The sequence below is a fragment of the Strigops habroptila genome, chromosome 6 (genome assembly GCF_004027225.2).
Source record: "Strigops habroptila isolate Jane chromosome 6, bStrHab1.2.pri, whole genome shotgun sequence".
NCBI classification, from domain to species: Eukaryota; Metazoa; Chordata; class Aves; order Psittaciformes; family Psittacidae; genus Strigops; species Strigops habroptila.
In genome coordinates, this window is record NC_044282.2 from 28753459 (window position 1) to 28774093 (window position 20635).

The 20635-nt window shown below is 35.6% G+C and overlaps 1 protein-coding gene across 2 annotated transcripts in view; it reads right to left on the reverse strand.

Annotated features, from left to right (window-relative positions):
• The window catches only part of BCKDHB (branched chain keto acid dehydrogenase E1 subunit beta), a 122561-nt gene that overhangs the window by 65366 nt on the left and 36560 nt on the right, over positions 1-20635 (reverse strand). For both annotated transcript variants that reach the window (XM_030490524.1, XM_032920026.1), the window contains exons 7-8: positions 20299-20396; positions 16609-16719 (exon numbers count right to left, since the gene is read on the reverse strand). In XM_030490524.1, coding sequence (XP_030346384.1) covers positions 16609-16719; positions 20299-20396 — 209 coding nt within the window. The remainder of the gene's footprint in view (positions 1-16608; positions 16720-20298; positions 20397-20635) is intronic.

The window sequence follows — 20635 nt, forward strand, 5'->3', positions numbered from 1 at the left end:
GTGAGTAAGGTGCAACATGTGACTGAAAGCCACATTAGTTAGAACAAAAGGACATAGACACAAGATAACCTGCAATTGTCATTTACTACCTGTGCACCCAATTTTCCAAACAGAAAGATTAAAATTAAACTGATGTTTCTTAAAAGCTGTTGATGAAGATAAAAACTGTAAGAAGAATATAAGAACTTAAATGAAGAATAGATAGAAGAAAAATCTGAATTCTGGAAAATGAGAAGTGCAGAAATGTAGATGAAAGAAGATGAATGAAGAAAACAACAGCAGGAAAGAAAAGGCCAAAGCAAGAGAGATCCCAAGATGCAGAAAAGACCTGGATTCTGGAAGGTATGTAAAAGGAACAGAGGAAAGTGGCATACCACTTGTCTGTTCTTCATTCTGATTCGTACTGGAGTTCTAGCATGACCAGGACAGCAGCAAGACTTTGTTCAGGCCACAGAAGTCCACTACTAGACTGATTTAAAGGAAGATTTATCAACCGAAAAGAGACATAGGTGTTTAAAAAGGTTGTTCTAGATCTTCAAACTTCCATATATCCAGACTTTTTGGCAAAAACAATGAACTCAGACCTAACACCGTGTTTTCTAGTTGCCGTTTGTCCACTAAATGTTTTAGACACAGAAGAAGGGAACATCAATAAGCTTCTAGACACCAATAAACATCTGTTAGGATGTCTTTCAAGTGTGGGGGGGAACTGTTTTGTCAACATTTTTCATATCAGCAACTGTCTTTTTCAAGTAATACTTAAAGAATCACATCAAAGAAGACCACAGTATGTATGCTCAATGGGAAAGCTAGTGCATTTCATAATCTGAATAAGCACTAAAACTCCATAGAAAGCAGGAGCTTTGGCATTTATGCATCTAGCAGCCACTTCTTTTTTATTTCCTGTACTTAACTCCAATTCTGGTAGCGCAAATTCATACAGCTCATCACAAGACAGATAAATTTGTTTCACTGCAGCTGTTGAACCCACTTATGCCTAGGATTCATTGGACTTAACATCTGAATTACTAACATGGATTATACAGGAAAGCATGAGACAATACAAAGGAAAGATCTGAGCAAAATAATCACTAAATAATCTAAGAAAAATATGAAGTAGACCAAGATGGTCAAGTAGATGTCTGAAAAGACCTCTGCCATTTTTGACTCCTTTCAAAAATAAGCATTAGCAGGTTTCTGATGGATGTGATAAATACTTGAATAATACAGACTGTTTGCAGAATTTTGTGCCAAATACCTTGCAAACCTTTATTTTTAAAATTACTGTATCCCTTGTTAATGTTCTTCTGAACATTACTTTCCATTTAAATTAATTTTTCTAAAGCAACAACCAACTCCCCTTCTCTTTTCATTCTTTCAGTGCTATATTTTGTCCTACTATTTTGTTCCCTCTTCATCAAAACCATCTAAGCAATCCTCATTTCTTCTCTGATCTCCATTCTTTTCCATCAGTTACACACTCTCTGTATCTGACCTACTTCAACTTATGGAAGAATGAATAGCCCTTTAAAGTATATATTCATTTTCAGCCTGTTAGCCAAGGAAATGCAGGTTTTGCAACCTGATCTTATTTTTCTGTCCATTTGTCAGTCTCCTGATAGCCATTTTGCAGCCAAATGGAAGTCTTAAATATACTAAGTTCCTGCAAGCTCAGTAATAATCTGTCTCTCTGGGTGAGTGAGATTAGTACTCCTACTAATTTAGTAATCCAATAAAAGGTAAGCTGCACTTAACACTATCTTTCCCACAGCTCTTTCTGCAACCAGGAAGCACCAATAAACCGTGGGGTTTTTTGCTACCTTTTGTATAGGCAACCATTTAGAAAGGAGCTGAGCATCCCAATGTAGGTAAATGGAGAATATGGAATGCTGGAAGGTAGGAAATATGGAACATAAATCCATACAAAACCAGGCTTCATTACTTATGTAGTAATTATCTTTTATTCTTTATCATTATGTTGTTATCCAAAGTAAAAAAATTAATTAATTTCTATCCCTTCATACCATCATATGAGAAAAGATAGTAAGGCCAAACCCAAAATCCATGGAACCTGCATCTGAGAGTTCTCTGGTGGATAGTTGGCTTTTTTTTAGGTTTCCATTTCATAGAACATTTCTACTCCGTTGTTGGATTTTTAAATCATTAACACAGTTATTACTCAGTAATGTGCCTGTAATTTTTTAATTTAAATTTCCATTAAAATACCATGAAACATGAAACAATAGTTATTTTCTATTTAAGTAACAACTCTGTTGCTTCTACTACAATAACTCTATTTTGATCTTTTTGAAGCATCTCATTCCATTCAGCAAAAACTGCAAATTTATATAGACTGAGTCATGATGCAAAGGTTGAGATTCTTCAATCTTTCTTTTACAGATAAACTCGAGTTTCATAACCTATTACTCTATTTTCTGGCAAATGCTACTATTCAAATCTTCCAGCTTGTTCCATCAACATGTCTTGATATTCAAGCTAAAACTAATACAAACATTACATTGCATTAAGAACTTCTCCCAATATTAAAGACATTTCAAATGTTAATCATGTGCCTTCTAGTTCTATTTATACTTGACCAAATTCATTCTCCATTTCCATTAAGTTTAATGGTCTCTGTGCACAAGTAACATGCTACTTACAGCTCCAGTAAGCCAACGATATTTGATGAATTAGCACAGGATACTTAGAGCTCCAGTAAGCCAATGACATTTGATGAATTAGCACAGGACAATAAAGTAGTAACATACAAAGTGACCTAGAAGCTGTCACAAAATATATTCATTTTTCATTGATGTCAAGTCTCTTCAATGACAAACACCAAATCAAGCCTTGTATTTGAGACAGACCTTGACACACAATAGAGCTACATTTAATTGCTTCACTGAATCTTTTTCCACAAATGTTAGCCCAAGAATCACTACTTATAGTGATTTTAAAATGTACACAAAAGAAAGTCTATCTATAAAGCAAGAAACATATTTTACTTTTAAATAGCCTTCCCTGATGAGCTGAAAAAAATCATGCAAGTAACCTGAGAAAAACAGCCTGCTTCCATTAACTGATATACATTTTTTAGATTGCACTGATCACCACAGCACCAAAATGAGTCAGCAGCATGAACAAATTATCAGCAGTAAGAGTTTATAATATTCCATATCTATTTATCATCTACTCCTCAAAGAACCAACTCTCGTTTCTTGTATTCAATGTGATACACAGAAAATAGATTTTTTCACTTAAAATACATGTTGATCCCTATATATGCTTAGTAACTAGAAGACAGAATTCATATTTGTATATGACAGAATAGTCAAAGCTGGTGAATCATTCATTTCAGAGTTCTGAATATTGCTGAATAAAGTCTTTGTTCCCTCCTTTCTGCTCATTATGTATTCTTAATGTATCTGAGACATAGTGTTTACTCTAAACACTTTGAAATGTGATAGTCTTAGATCAAGTGTCACATGAAGATTTTTCTCCCAATCCCTAAGGAAATTTATATGTTCAATGGCAGATATGATGCAGGCAGAAAACCATGAAGTTCGTGTAAGAACCATACATGGTGTACATGAGTCCTTCTTGAACACTGAGTCAGGAATTAATTCTGCATCACTGTACTCATTGAAATGCCTGTAGAGATCTCCCCATTTACATCCTCTAAATGTGCAAGGACCAGAGAGAAAAAATACTACACGCGGATCCCTTGAAATACCAAGGAGCTTTGTACATCTCAGAGCACAACAATAAAAGAAGCACAACCAAACTTGTCAAGTGTATTGACAAGACTGACAATACAGACTTGAAGAAAAATAATCAGCAGAGCTATTGATCTGTTATGGATCCTTATAAAACTTAGTTTGGCAGTGGAAGGGCTAGAGGGAAGATCAGTTACCCAGCATTGTACGTGGTAAACAAAATGTGGTTGTTTATTGTTCTTACCATTTTCCTACTCTGAGCAACATTTGCATTTGCTTACAGAAAACCACTGTACACTCCCATTCACAGAAGCTCATCTATTTACCGTTCAATAACTAAATCTGTTTTCTCTGATATTCTTTAGAGCTCTGTTTTTGCAGAAAGCTTTTCATGAGCAGGTTCATCACAGTGTCTAGATTTCTCTGGTAAAATTGTTTAGAATAGAATATAATTTTAGAGATAGACTGTTGTTTAGCCTTTGATGTCACTTATTTTCCTCATAGGGGAATCAGTAAAGCAGATATTAAACAGCTAGCATGCAGAATTCAGAAAATTGGAAAAAGGGACTAAGTGATTGTATTGTAGTGCCTTCAAAAAAGTTAGATGAAGTATCTAAATCTTTAAAAGCTACTGGAAGCCCAAAACTATGAAACTATGTATCTGCATTACACAACACACGAAAAAGGAAAGATTAAAACATATTTTGTAAATGGTAAGACCATGGCACAAACAAATTAAATATCTAACCAAATATCCTAAGTAGCAGGTGCCAGAAAGGACTTGTAAGGCATTTGACTAATGCAAATCGCAATCTCTTCCTCTATACTCCTGCATTTCTAATGCTTAGTTATAAAAGCATTGAGCCTCTCAATTACATCATTTTAGATCATTCAAAGTCTTTTATATAAAGATCAGCATTTCTGTGTTACCACTAAATATTTTATTTCTTTAGAAGTTTGCCATTGTATACCAGATTCACAATATTTTAATAACACATATGGTGAAAACTTAAAACTTCATTGCAACATCAATTTCCTCAGTATTTTGCTGAATCATCAGCTTGCTCAATCATCTTGGTTCTGGCATTGATTTAGGTGATAATGAAATAAAAGATGAAATTAATAAAGAATACAGGAGGGAGGGGGAATATGGTCCTTCACTTCTACTTTACAGTAGAAGTACTGTACAGAAATAAAAGTAGAAATACTTTACAGTGGCTTTTATTTTGATCTTTTCCCCAATACTGGGGTTGGGGGATGTGTTTTATTATAGTCTATTACAGGTCAGAAAACTACTTAACACTATGATGCTTTAAGTAAAACAACTTACAATCTTATTAAATATTTAACAACTATTGAAATCACTTGGGGGGGGAATACGTAGCTAAAAATATATATAGTTAAATTTATAATTTATCTTTTGTAATAAGCAAATTCCAATGTGATACCAAGTCATTTCTGCAATAAGAAATACATTAGCTGTTCAATTACTTCAAGTAATAGCCCCAAGAAAATCTCTACATTTCGCAACTATTCATTAGTGCAAGCAAATGTAATTAGGTAAAATCACCAAGATCTTTGAGGTTTAACTTCAAAACAGCTGCATCAATCACGATGATACTTTTTAAATCAAGATGCATACGTACCCAGTAAAATAAAACTATATTAACACAAACTGCTGACAGTATTTTGAAGATCTAAAAGTCAAACTTTCCTCTAGTCAATCCATTATTTAAAACATCATTAAGCCCTAAGCAAAAAAAAGAAAAAAAAAAAAAAGATAGCATAAAGAGATTTCTCTAATGTCAACAAAACACTGAAGCTGGTAATTAGAAATTAATTTTTTCCATAGGCTTTTTGAAGTGCAAAAATTTGTTGTCATCATATTGCAAATAGTTCAACACTAAACAAATGGAAGACTAAAAGTCACATTCTTGTGCTTAATAATCCAAATTTCTTTTTTTCTCCTCAACTCTACCTCCATTTTCCCCTGTAGACAAAAAGCAGACAAAAAAAGCACTCGTTCTAGATTTATTGAAGAAATTGAAATTTCTACAATAAAGCTTTCAAAACTTTGAAAAAAATTTTAATACAACTTTTGCTTTTAGTGCTAAAATAATGAACCAGTTTACTGGCAAATGATAAATAACTATCACTCTAAATTCAAAATATATTCCCCTTTTGCAGTAAAGCCATTTAAGCCCTTTTCCTTAAGAAATTCAAAACACAGCACTATTGCAAACTTGAGAGTGTAGGTAACACGTCGCTAAATGCACCACAAATGCCAGAGATGATAATGTAGTATACATTAGTACATAGTGGCAATGTTTGACCATACGCCAGAAGAGTGGTTTTGCAGTTTTGTCATTTGCAGACCAAGTAATTTAATAAAACTGGCAATATGCTTTTTTTCACAGCTGGATGGTGAAATCACGCACACTTACAGCAATAGCATTATACTCTAACCAAGTGGTTTTATATTACCACTTACTGTTCTTCTCATCTGGAAAGTTTGATTAGCATTGTAAACAATTGCAAGTCTTCAGCTACAAGACATAAACCGAAATACAGTCCCAACATCCAGTAGACTGCACTACTAATCTAAGTAATGTGACTGTAGTTTAATAGAATATTGCTCAGGCAAATGGATAAATACCTCACAGAGTTCAAACAGAAGAATGAATTTCATGATCTGAAAATGATACTGCTGGAAGCATTTATAATGCTGGCAGCCTCTTCTCTTGATGAATGATCAATTCCCCTCACATCACCTGATTTTAAAAAGTGATAAAGATTATTCTAACATTTAACAAGGTTATTTTAGATTGCTAAAGATGAAAAACTTTCAGTACCTTTCAGGCTGCTTTTCTTCTTATATGTTATCTTTCACATTCTATCATCAAAGAGAAATCAGCCTGAACTAATTCCTTCTAAAGACTTCTCAGCTGTAATTAAATTTTATAAACAAAAATCTTACCTTTTTTAAAAATTAAATAAACTTGCAAAACAACCATATAACACCAGCATCTCTAGTTCACAAGCTATAATGTTGACTTCCTGCATTAATTCATCTCCCCAGATTTGCAGGGGGAAATAGTCAAACAAATTGACTATTTGTTTGGCTAAAAAAATTTCAAGAAGAGGGGGGAATTTAGGAGTACTGCATATCAGCTTAACAGAAAAAGTTATCATAGAATATATTGAGTTTATTTAGAAGAAACCCTTTGATTTTGGTGAGCACTGTTGTGTGGCAGACCAAAAATGAAAGCAGTCTGTAAGTCCAGGCTTTTTAGTGCAGAACAAAGATAGGAGGCAAGGTAAATGGTTTGTCCAGTCCCATATTAGTAACACTGGAAAAGGTAATAGCATAATGAAAACTACATCTAAATAATATATTTATGAGGTCAGCACTTAGCCTGCCATCCTACCAGGTACAGCTTTAAGACTTTTGGTAAGCATCTTAATGAATAAATATCTTAAAAAAAAAAAAAAAAAAAATATATATATATATATATAAAACACCAAAAAAAAAAAACCCCACACCTCATTATTCAAAAAATAAATTGGGGGGGGGGAGAAAATCAAATAAATCAAACATTTCCATTTGGCAATCTCTGCAGCCCCCATAGCCTATCCAGGCTATGTTTGTATTCCAAGAATTGCCTGCACAGAAAGCTCACCGTGAAAAGAAAAATACTTACCATAAGACAAATACAATGCATTACACTATTAATAAATGCATATGCTACTAGAAACAATTCAGTAAAAAGCAGATTAAATCTTAGCATCACAAATTGCAACATTACCTTTAAAATCACAAAATTATTGCAGAAATACTTAAAACTACATTGTCTCAGGGTAAAGGTTAATAATGCACAATAATAAGTATCTACAGCATCCAAATGCTAAAAAGTAGTTTAAAAAAAGCTGTTGGCTCAACTAAGTGATAATAGCATGATAAACAGCTAGACATTTAAAGAAAGGCAATACTGTAGAGAGGTAATGATTATCTCTATGGAAGAATGATTCATATATGATTACCACTGTGAAACTTTACCCCAAGTTCCATTAGAATTCAATCAGCACCAGTTGCAATGGAAAAAAAATAAAACATATATTGGAACTATAAAATATATTTATCATATTTTTATTATCATATATTTATAGAGCTATAAAATAGCTTCTAACCATAGTCTACATGCCACTACTCATTTATCTGCATAAGTGCCTTTAAATTTGAAGTTTGTAATACCAGTTGCAGGCAAAGGGAAAAAGGTTTTATGAAGAATTCATGGACCATATCATCAGCACTATACACATAATTAAACTACACAGAAATGCCTTTTCTTTATTTAATCAGAGTTTTCGATAGTCAGCTTCTTTCTCAAGTACCACTTACCAATACATACATGAAAACCTGACAAAGGAATTTAGAGATGGAGAACTATTTTTACACTGGGAGGAGGAAGAAAACAGAACTACATATACACAAATGCCTCAGTGTTGAAATACTTCCCTGAAACAACATGAATGGGAACAAACAACAAGGTTACCATTCAAAGCTTTCCTGAAATATAGAAGAGCAAAAGATGTCAATAATTGCTTTCTAAAATGGTTATAGATATTCTCATAGCTTTAACATTACTGCCTGCAAGCATGGTTCCAATGTTGTTCTTCTGGAAGCCAAGCAACAGTCCACAGCATGCTCTAGCAACCTGAAACTACAAGACCAAAAGACAGAATTTTCTTATGGAAAGAGTGACAAAGTTAAATGTCATCATGCAAGCAGTACAACTTTAATCACGTTTTAGAGGTATGAGATCCGTTCAGTAAGAAATCCAAGGAGCAATATGTAAAATGGCAAAAGATCAAGAACAGATAGCCAAGAAACATGAATCTGATCCCAAGATATCTACGCTACAGTTGCACAGTTCAATGCCTGGTGAGGGCAGTTAATACATAAAAAAACCCACATCAGACTCACTGATCTTGATTTTCCTTTATTCACAGTCCAATTAGATGAAGTAAACTTAAAAGAATGGGAACAAGCTGGTAGAACCATTGATCTCCTAAAGCATGCTGCCTATTAAGTATAGGACACCAAAGATCTACTACTGGCAATTACTCCATCACTTTGATGACGAAAGTTGACAAAAACACCTACCTGTGCATTAAGGAGAAAGCTTTAATACACACTGTAGAAATGGCTCCCAGCAAATAGGATCAATGGAAAACAGGGAGAGAGTTTGCCCTAATCTGCTCCCCAGTGCTGCAGTACCCACCAGTTCTCACTGCAGCTGCTTTCTCTTTTGCTTAGATTTGCTCTTTTCAGTGAAAAATCAGATTTTTTTCAGCCTATTGAGCATTTATGCTGACCTCTTTAGAACCTTTCCTACAGAAGAGTAAAGCAAGTGCCCAGAACATACACCCCTTCCATGGGCTGTGCTATAGTCTCCTGAAAAAGCAACCTCAGAATTACTATTGGTGATAATGTCAATCCATAACTATGTTTCTGCAGACACACCACTATTTTTACCTTTTTTTTTTTTGCAAAATTCAGTTATCCAGGCTCACAGTAACCCATAAGCCCTTAATGCTGCAGTTCACTTGACAGTGCTTTTATTATTAAGTCATGAAGGAATAGTTCTCAGCATTTCTTTGCACTAGAGTAGCAACAGGTCAGAGAAAATTAGGATGACTAACTAGGTAATAAATGCAAATTTTCATCATTATATGTGGCAAATACTTGCCTTTTAAATAACACAACAGCACAAAAATGTGCATTTGCAAGTTTTCACTTGCAAAACTGAAAATGGAAGATTGATACTAATCAACTTAAAGTTTAAATAACATGCTCAACTCAATTCAGGGTGAATAAAATACAGTAATTCGCACAATCCCTTAAGAGTACTTATTCCTGAGATAGATTTCCTATTTCCAATAACACATGCATTTCGATAGGAAAAAAACCACTGCAACCACAGAATTTTACTCTGAATGTGACCAGTGAAGCACTGGGAAGTGTTCCATTGGCCTTTAATCAATACCACACCACCCAACAGTTCATAGCCAGAAAAATCCACACAGCCTAATCTCCCCAAAGCTTCCAAGCAAATCTGTTAAGTATGTTGAAGGGAAAAAAGTTTTGCCTGAAAACTTAATTTCTCAAAGGAAGAAAAAATATCTTTAAACAGTTTTGTAGGTTGTAAAGTAAAATATTTTATAGATATTTCATATACATCTCATGTTTCAGTTTCTTGAGCAGCACCTTTCATGATAGCTTAGCCTTCCAGTAAAACCACAGCTGACCAATCTAGTAGCAAAGTGTTATTTGCCTGGATAGAAACTGACACTTTTGCTGTGCCTGCACTACATGCAGACATCCGAATCTACATGCAACAGCTGATGAGTCAGCAGAGCATGGTCAAGGCAGAGGTTTCGTTATGAGCAGTGTATGTTGAGAAGCACGAACTTCATGTGTTCGAGGTTACAGCTGAAGGCACAAAGGGGAGAAATCACTCCTGATCCCAGTTCCCTCAGACATGAACGAAACACAAAGACGCAGGATACTGGTGTTACAATAAGCACAGGGTGCACATTCTCTCTCTCAAAAGAGGACTCTCTGGACAGCTAACTCCTCTGAATCACGACCACTATATCACTCATACTCCAGCCCTAGGGAATAAAGAGCTTTAGTCAGAAATCAGCGAAGATTGTCAAAGTAAAAAAGGGTCTTATTAAATTTTTCACTCGTCCATGAAACAACATAGTGCTTTGAGAATGTACATATAGACAAGAGGCTCAGTAATCTAAAGATGGCCTTCACTATTACATTTCCTAAGGAAGTAGCACAAGCAGCACGTAGTTTTTAAAGAACTTCGTGTCACTTCTCTAACACACAGTTTTTATGCTGATCTATTCCGCTACATTTTAGGAGTTGATGTTGGTTTTATATTCAATCCTCTAGAGTTAAAGCACAAAGAATCCCATTGTGTCTCATTCACAAACACTATACCAGAGATCTACGCACATACAACCTGCACAATCCATTCCATTTTTCTTGTGAAAGCCTTTAGAAAGATTAGAGATCAGCGTGTGTTTTCATGTATAAAATTATTTCTACACTCAGTAAAAGTAAACTGCTGATGGACTTGCCTTGCAAAAGGCTAGCTTCCACCTCCATAAGGGAAATCTCCAACATCTATCATGAAAAAGGAATTATAAACACAAGTATTTTTCTTCCCTTTAGGAACACAACTACAGATAAGGACAGATGTATTACACTAAGATCTTGCCTTTCTTCCATGTGGCTGAACTAAGTGTCTATGGTGACTGAGCAAAAATATATCAAGAAAAGTTTAAAAAACTTGCTCAAGTCAACAGCCTAAAATAAATACATGTAATCACCCAGGTATCTCACAGCACATCAACTCACATTACAATGTTATATGGAAAGAGCAAAAACCAACCTGTCATGGGCAGATCACAAAGACAGGAAGATTGGTGTGCACCAATGAAGATGCACGCTCTTCATTGCATCAAGTGTGCAGTAGATCTGTGCTTCTCAACTAAGGCATGATGAAAGGCTTACTTAAGAACCTAAACACACAGTTCATACATACAGCCCTTTAGGACCCATTGCCTAAGCAACCACAACAAATTATATCCTTCAGAGACTGAAGTGTGCTTTCAGAACACTGATAACCAGCTAACATTGAACTGACAGCAAAGCATCATGGCCCTGCAGACAAAAAGCTTATCAGGTACTCAACTCTTCAATTGGAGACCGTGGTGAGGGCACATGTTCAAGAGGAGCAAGACCTGGATTCAATGCCTTGTCAGCACAAGAGTTCTCCACTCCAATCTTCCATCTCCCCAGGGTGTGACCTTGTTATCAAATTATAGGATAAAATGGGAGATCAGCCTGCTCATATTTTATTGCTGTTATTACACTAAATCACACAGAACAAGCACCAGACCACAGCAAGAGAGAAAACAAATGGGAATGTGATCACTCCTGTAAAGAGGTTACTCTCCAAAAGGAAAAGGTCCTGGGTTCCCATCTTTGTCTTCAAAATGCTGTGTTTTATTAAAAGGCTTTATAGCGTAAGAGGTATCAAAATCTGGCAGATTCAACTAGTGACACTTTCAGCATGCTCTGCATATTTTAAGAAAAACAGTCCAAGCTTAAGTGATCATGACACACAAGCACCCTACTCAAACCTAAATCAGTCCTTGCCATCAGCAAAAGAAAACAAAAAGTCAGGTTTTTTTAAAAACGTTTCTCTGGTATAAACACTTCGCAAAATTCAGCAAAATAATCACTTCAAAAGTTATTTTTCTAAGTACATGAAAAATCAAATATAAATCTCAGAAGAGATACCACATATCAAGCTTTCACATGATTGAGCCTATTAAATAACGTATGCACAGAAGTCAGTTTCAGCATTTGAAATACGTTCAAAATGATGAATTTGGATTGAATATAGACAACCATACTACACTTTATGTAGTTCAACCTTTTTACCTGTCTGAATTTCTGTGAAAAGCAACAAAGTATAAAATACAGGTCTAAACTAACTTAAGTGACATAAAATATTTCCTGTATGTCTTTTTAACCTGTCAGCCCGTAAAATCAGGGATTTCTCTTGATCCAGAGAAGGAATACTATTTTTTAAAGAATGCTAGAGAACCATGAAACAGACTAGATCAATTTTCTGGGGCAAAGAACTTTTTGTATCTATTGCCTTTAATAAGGAATGATGTCTTTTTCCACAAGAAGCTTTCCCAAGTTAAATAGTAATGAAGTCTTATGTAAAAGTGTATAAATATACACAACACAGAGATTCTTTGTTTTTATTCTAGCAAAGAGGTGTCAGATTTTTTTTAGCAGGCCAACTACTTATATACCTTCTGTCAGCTGTAGGTGTCATCTTCAATGAGGATGTGATTTATCTCACCTGACTTTACACTACACTCAACTAGGGCTCCCATAACTTTTATTTTTTCTTTTTTTCCTTTTTTTTTTTTGAAGAAAAAAAGGCAAGAAAAACAAACTGTTAAACTAAGACATTTCCAGAGACAAATTTCTCTCACCCCAGAATAGGCTCCTGAAACAGCTGGGATGAATGACCCCCAGGAGATAGTCTTTCTCTAGAATACCTCTATGAGCTACTGTAACTAGCTCAAACTTCAATATTCATTCTTAAACATCTGCAAATTGACAAAAGAAAAATCTAGCCCTTGTCTGCACATTTACCCATCCCAGGAATTTTGCCAAAGAGGTTTCAATTAATGCTGGGATCCATTCAAAGCCCATGGCAGTCTGCTACAAGTAGGTGCACCCTCATCTCCTTCTCTCACAGATGGCAAATGCTAACCTATTTCAAAACTAAACATAATCTTCAAAACACAAAGAAAATATCCTTAAAATTAGGCAGCTATTTTATGTTCACTATAGTTATTATTTATGTTTATTTATGTTTCATTCAGAGCTATACATTAATAAACATGCTCATAGAAGCAATGCAAAGACAAAGCAGCTGCTTAACTTGGCTAAAAAGAGGCCTCTGGTGGCAGTTGTGAAGCATAACTTCTTAGATTTATGAAATACCTATTTTGATGACATAATTTTCTACATAGAAACAGCTGCAGAAAGCAGACTAAGAAGTTAGATTTGCAGTGAAAATTTTGACATTACTGCTCACCTCCAAAAGCCTAACCATTTCAGCCCACCCTTCCTCATGCCTACACCACGATTATCAAAACTGAGGGGTGTGTCTTTATGTCGAAACCCAAAGTCTTGCTCCCTGATAAGATCGCAGCACAGGCTCCCATCGGCAGAGGACCATGCATCCCAGCACCAGCAGAACAGCAATAAGGTTGTGGCGTATCACATGCACCATCCTTTTCCTCTGCATTCAGCAGGACAAAGAGATGATAGGCATATCTCAAACACATATATAAGACAAAGAAAAACATAAAAACTTGGCCTTTGATTTATGGAGGCTGACATAAGTAATCATCTAAGGTAAAGGACAGCCTGTAACAGCTGATGATTTGCTTATTGGCTGGACAGGAATAAAAGCCATCCCATTATCATTTAAGAGGCCCATAAAGGACTTAAGTAGACCAATGGAGAGCAGAGGACTTTGGCATGGCCAACTTTCCTACTGCTCTCTTGGTCTTTGACATTGGCATCTCAGAAAGAGAATAACAAGTCCCGTCACCAGAGCTGACGCTGTAAACCACTGTCATCTGCAACAGCTGCACCAAGTAGTTCCTCTGGGGATGAGGCTACAGCAAGTAGCTATAGCTATAGTTTCCATCCTTCCATTTACGTTGGCTGTCCAGGAGGCAAATTAAGCTTAAAAGTTAACTGTTGCATAGTACCAAATGCAAAATACTAATTATTTTCAGCTGACGAAAACATACAAGATCTACAGAAATAGATAATTTAACATTTTTTCCATCAGACTGGCCAGCCTGCAGACATACATACTAACATAAGAGCAATGCTAAAAACATTCACTATTTGGCGTTTATTGAACAGCTGAACTACCTAGCCAACGTGCACTTTATTTCTCTTGAAATAACTCTCTTATAATTCTTAATAGTAAGCTCATTAGCAGATTTAAAGCAACAAGTCTATCTGTTCCATCTTTCTATTTATGCCACAGTTACCTTAAAAGAGGTTCAGGATGGAACATAAGCTGAAAGTCTTCACAGAATATCTATTTTTAATGTACAGATTTGCAAAACATTGTACAACTAAAGCTCTGCATTTCCCAAGCATAGCTGCGTTTTTTCCTGACAGCGTTTCAGTGCAGGTCCAATGCAATGAAACAAACTTAACAGCTCTTTCAAAGAGATGCTTTGTTTTCATAGAATGTCAACTCAAACCTTTAAAGAGTGGGAAAAAATTTTGTTAAAAAAAAGAAAAGAAAGAAAAAAGGAATAACTTTACTTCTTCAGAAGAGATTATAAAGGATTTATTGCTGCCAAAGATTCTCTTCATATTGATGACAACTCAACACATTTCATTTTTTACAGATAGCAAGTACATCCAAGTAATATGAAATACCCTGCAAACAAACATTGAAAACACTTCAATTGAAAAGATCTGATTTATATGAGGCAACACATAGCTATGTGCGCAAGTACACAATTTGTTACACATCCATAACCGGACAATAGGACATTGCCAATAGTGGACGCCCAGCATGGATCTTTCCTCCCGTAATCGGCTCCATCCAGTCCCACTGGCAGCCCCTCAGACAAATATAACAGTAAAATTCATACCATGGAGAAGTACAAGTCTTACCATAGAGTAGCAGACCAATGGCTCATCTTCCCCTTTATCGCAATTAATCTGCTTATACTTTACCTCACCAAGAGCAAGCCCCTTACTGAGCAACTAGAGAATGACAAAACACGTCTACATAATTAATATACTCCACACAGAGAGAGTGTGTTAGTAAGGTGTGTCTAGTCTGTCCTATTTAAACATACGTACAATCCAATTTAGCTGTAGATATGATATCATTTTGCCTTAAACTGTAAGCACAGAAGGTATTTGATGGAACCACACATCTTTTTCAAGCCCATCGGTCTTCCCATCCCTACATTATCTTACCTCAGTACACTACAGTTACTAGGCCTGAATTAACTAAGCTGCAGACATCTCTCAGGTTTCAAAGTGATTTGATCAGCAGCACAAAATGAGCTAGTGTACAGAGACTGAAGTAGGACCCAACGAGATGTTAGCCACAGTCCTGTAGGACTCTGGATTTGCCAGTTTAAGGAAACATGCAGCTCAATCAGAAGCAGCAAGCATTCTGCTAACCCACACAACTTGTCCAAGTTTAAATCAAGGCAGCCATTAACATAAAGTAAGGAGTAAAACTTTGGCTATGCTCTAATCTCTAATTCTTAATGTTGTAAATAATTGAAGACAACAACTCCTGCAGAACCTTTTGGAGCACTGCAGTCCAAAAGCACGTTCACCAGCATTTGAGCTGCCGGATGGCAGTCAGGTAGCAGCTCTTCTCTTGCAGTTCTCAAGTAGCTTGGTAAAAAGTATTTTCATGGAAGAGACTTCAGACTAATTTTCATGAGGTAGCTATGGAAAAGACCTGGCTGTAGGAGTGGTCACAAAGCAGCAATACTAACATTTATTTTGCAGAATCTAAGTTTATTCATATATCTATAATCTTAAAAGTACCTCATCAAATAGGTAAGTGAAAAATGAAGCGGGGGGAGGGAAGATTATAGGGACTGTAAATGCACTAAAAAAAATTAAAAAAAAAAAAAAATATCTAATTCAGGAAAACAGAAAAAAGTTAGATAACAATCAGGAAGGGGGAGAATCAAGTTTTCCAGATACAAGGTTTTGCTTTAATGATCTCCAGTTTGGTTTTGCTGTTGTTGGTTTTGTGAAATATGGATAAACAAAACTAAAGCACATTATTGCAGACCTAAAACTAGATAAACGTCTTGGTGTAAAACATCAGGGAATAAAAGATAAAGATCTCACTTGATCTTTTCAGACCCAAAGACAGCAAAGATTATAGAAAGAGCCAGAAATCATGGAAAAGCAACTTTCAAGCACAAGTCTGATTAAATCCTACCCTCTGTTTCAATACAAAGAACGCGTATTCTAACATTATTTTGAATCTTGAAACATAATTCTCTTTCAATGCTAAAGCAAATGTTTGGTCCATGTAATGTGTACTTACTCTTCAAAACAGAAAATACAGAACAATATATACAAGAAAGCAAAATGTAGGCCTTTAAAAAAACTTAAAGAACAATTATTTACATTTACATTGTTGTTATTCATGGGGATTTTTGGTTGGTTGTGTTTTTAAATTAACATGCATCATTTCCTTACCTTGCAAATGGTCTCTGTATCCCAGGGTAAGATGGTCTTCAGATCAATAACTTCACAGGACACACCAAGCTTTTCTTGAGCCATTGCTGCCACCTCTTTGATCACATGTACCTGAAAAGGCAACGTATTATCACCAAGTAAACATTTAATTTAAGATTTTCCCAGTTATGCATACTGAATACAAGCAATGACTTCAGATAATACCTCCATGTTTAGCACAAATGCTTTTATTCAGTAATCTAAGAAGTATTTATTATTCAGTTCATTCTTATTTACTCCTAGTATTTTAGGAGCACTTCAAGAACTAACTTCAACGAAGAATCACTGAAGACAAAACTTGCTATATAGAAAAGTATCTTGCAGTGATGAGTATCACTATTATATATTTCTAGTCAGTCTGGGGTTTAGGATAAGGGTTTTTTAAGACTTCAATTAAGCTAAGACCCAGCTATATCAGATATATCAATGTATTTTTATGTAGCAGTAGCGTGGAATCCTGCAAGAAGCATTTACGTACATTCAAAAATAGTCCTAGTAACTACACTTACTAGAATTTACTGAAAATATGACAGATTACCAAGTGATCATCTCCAAAGCACTATCTTATGAACAGTTAGGATAGATAGTAAGTACCATGTAAAAAAATTACCTGTAAACATCCAGTCACAACCCCTACAATCATAGCATATTGGCACTAATATGACAACATGGCCATTCACTGGTTTTTTAGTTAATAAATAATACAGTTTAATACCAACATTACAAATGTTATATTATCCAATTATTATAATTAAAATTTTACTAAAACAAAAACTTATTCCCCTCTAGCAAGAGGCTTGTACTGAATTAGAATACATGCTATTCGCTATCCATCAGTCAAAGAATGTACTTAGCAGCATATGTAAGTGCATCAAAGCAGATGTAAAACAACCCACATCTATCAGCATCCTTTTTATAAGATATGTTATGATATGAACAGAAGAGAAAGCAATACTACATACCTTCAAAATTGCATGCTGACATTATGTTATACACTTTAAAGCAAAACATACTGTAAGCATTGGCTTCCCTAAAACAAACATTAGCAAGCAAATGCTCCATCATGGAAAATAACAACTGTTATGACAACAACTCAGATTATCCTCCACAAACACCTCAGCAAAAAGTATTTGCTCATGAGATATGGGCGTAAAAAAAAATTTCTCCATATGATACTGTAATAAACTCTGCTATTTTCCTCATTGTTAGAACATTTAACAATACAGGTTTGGACTGAGGCAGATGACCTACATCGACCAACTTCTACGCATAGGTAAGGGGTTGGAGGCTAAGGATCATCCCCAATAAGCAATTTGGATGAGGTTATCTTGGTCTGGAAAGCAACAGAATTTAACAGTATTGACACGGTCAGGCAGTGTCGGTTGCCTAAGAGTCAGAGAGCAGTATTAATTTCTACACAGAGCAAAAATCTAAGCTGAAACAAGATGATTAAGACATGGGGGAATGGCTTTAAGCTGAAAAAGGATAGATTTAGACTAGGCATTAGCAAAAAAATCTTTACTTTGAGACTGGTGAGGCACTGGCACAGGTTGCCCAGAGAAGTTGTGGATGCCCCATCCCTGGCAGTGTTCAAGGCCAGGTTGGACAGGGTTTTGAGCAACCTGGTCTAGTGGAAGGTGTCCCTGCCCACAGTAGCAGGCTTGTAACTGGATGATCTTTGAAGTCCCTTCCAACCCAAACCATTCTATGATTCTATGATTAAGGATTTAAATATGCATCCACATAATGTAAAAATGAATAGCTAAACACCAAAGGACTATTTTTACAGGTAGATCAATGCAAGCACTGTAATAATAAAAATGACAGTATTTCTTGCAGTAGCGGTTTTGTTTAAACCTCTAATGCTTCTGTGGCTGTAATAAGAGAGTTTGAGAATTTTTAACATGACACAAGAGATAGATAGATACTTTTGTCATTTCTCTGGATGTGTAAGTGAGAATGTTTACCAACTTCACAGGGATAAGGATTAGTTAATGACAATAAAACACTGAGAACGACTGGAGAGGAACTCAAAGCCTTTACTGTCCCTCATTAGTACCACCCAGGAAAGCAAGCACCAGGCAACCCACCAGAGCAGCAGCTGCTAAGCAACTACCTGAAGTCTGAAATCATACAAGAAGTAATCAGTGAGTACCTGCAATCACTCTGCCCACTGACAATAAACTCTGGATTGGTTGCACATTTAGCAATCATTTTCCAAGTTTATGTACACAAACTGAAAACACCCTCAGCACAAACTCACTGAATGTATTTGATCTGCAGAAGCCTGTCACATGCAGAATATGCCAGATTTACTGTGTATGCACTAAGCATCTGTCCCCACACTGTATTATACAGCCACACCCACAGTTTGGTCAGCTCCCAAATTTGGATTAGGGCTGCACATCTGTCCTATTACTATTCACATCAAAAGAACCGCCTCTGTGAACACTTGGCCTATATCTTCCAAGCTCCAAAGCGCACCATCTCTTTGAAGGATGTCACTGCAAGTTCTCTCTGCACTACTGCCTACCGGGTAAACTCAGGCTATTATTAAATCTCCATAGCCAGCTTTCAAGCCATTATTTATCAATTCAATTTTTGGGAATATAATGAACACCAAGGTTTCACTCATATGGAGAGAAATTTGCACTTTCAAAAGGGAAGACAAAGAACTATAGAAATTGCTTTCTGCTGGAGAAATGAGTACAAGACACTGAAAGAGTCCATAATTTAATACCAAAGACTAGTAGCAATAACCATAGGTACAAAAGAGATTATAAAGGAAATCAAGTAGTCTGAGGACAAGGAAAATATCACAGAAAAGCACTGAAGATTATAAATAACAAACAAAGGGCGGAAGAGGGGGAACCCACAACAAACAAAAGGCACAACCTAGCAATCAATTCAATACTCTTGTGATGATGAAAAGTTCTAACACTCCCTTTTCTAAAAGTTTCTCAGATACAATTAGGCCAGGAAAACAGCAATTTCTTAATTATAGGTTAAAGGCAATAAAAAATTGTTAAATGCAAACTAGACTCAAATTTCTTTTCTATAATTCTTGAAAAAGAACATTTCTTTTCTTATTAGATTTTTCAATATTTGCATATCTTAATTTGGGGGTTAGGAGGGACAAGGGTTGTCCAGTCCTTAAACTGCTTTCAAACATAACTGTTAGAATCAAAACTATATAAATCCCTATTTGAATTAAATATTTAGTGGATTTTAACTCTTTATATAAAGAGAACCCCAGACTGCACTTTTTAAAATCATACAGTAAAAATCTATACTTTTCTTTCAGCATACTACTTTGAACTTTCCCATTGCCTTCCTCAGAGTCATATCTCTGCCCCATTTTAAACATATCACTTACTTTCATAATCATGGATAAATCATTAACGTCATGCACAGGTACCTCTTTCACATTTTCAGAGTCAGCTTCAACCAAAACCAAGTAAAATCTTACACCGTAAAAAGCAGGTTTCATATAAATATAAGCACTGGTAATCACTTATTCAAGCATACAGTGATGGAAGATGCATGCAGTTTATTGTCTGGCACCTGAGACCAAATGCAGCATTATTCAAACATCACCTAACCCTTAGCCTAGGCTTTGCTGGATGACAAATAAGTAAGATCCTTACTGACCTGAGTGCCCCAAGCAACCAGTGTCACATCACTGCCTGTCTGCAGCACCTCAGCTTGAGACAGGGGAATGTAGTAGGGATCCACAGGAACTTGTTCCACTGAGTAAAATAAAACATGGGGAGAAATAAACATTAGATTCCCTTACTACTCAATATTATCCCCTAAAAATATACACTAAAAAATCTCTTCAATGTTAATTGAAATCTATCTAAAACAATAGGCCAAAATCACATCGAGTATGAGTCTTTACATGAAAGGTTTTCATGTAACTAAAAATATTTTTGATTATACTGTTAAAAACACATTCACTTTAGTCTGTAATTTAAGTTGTATATCA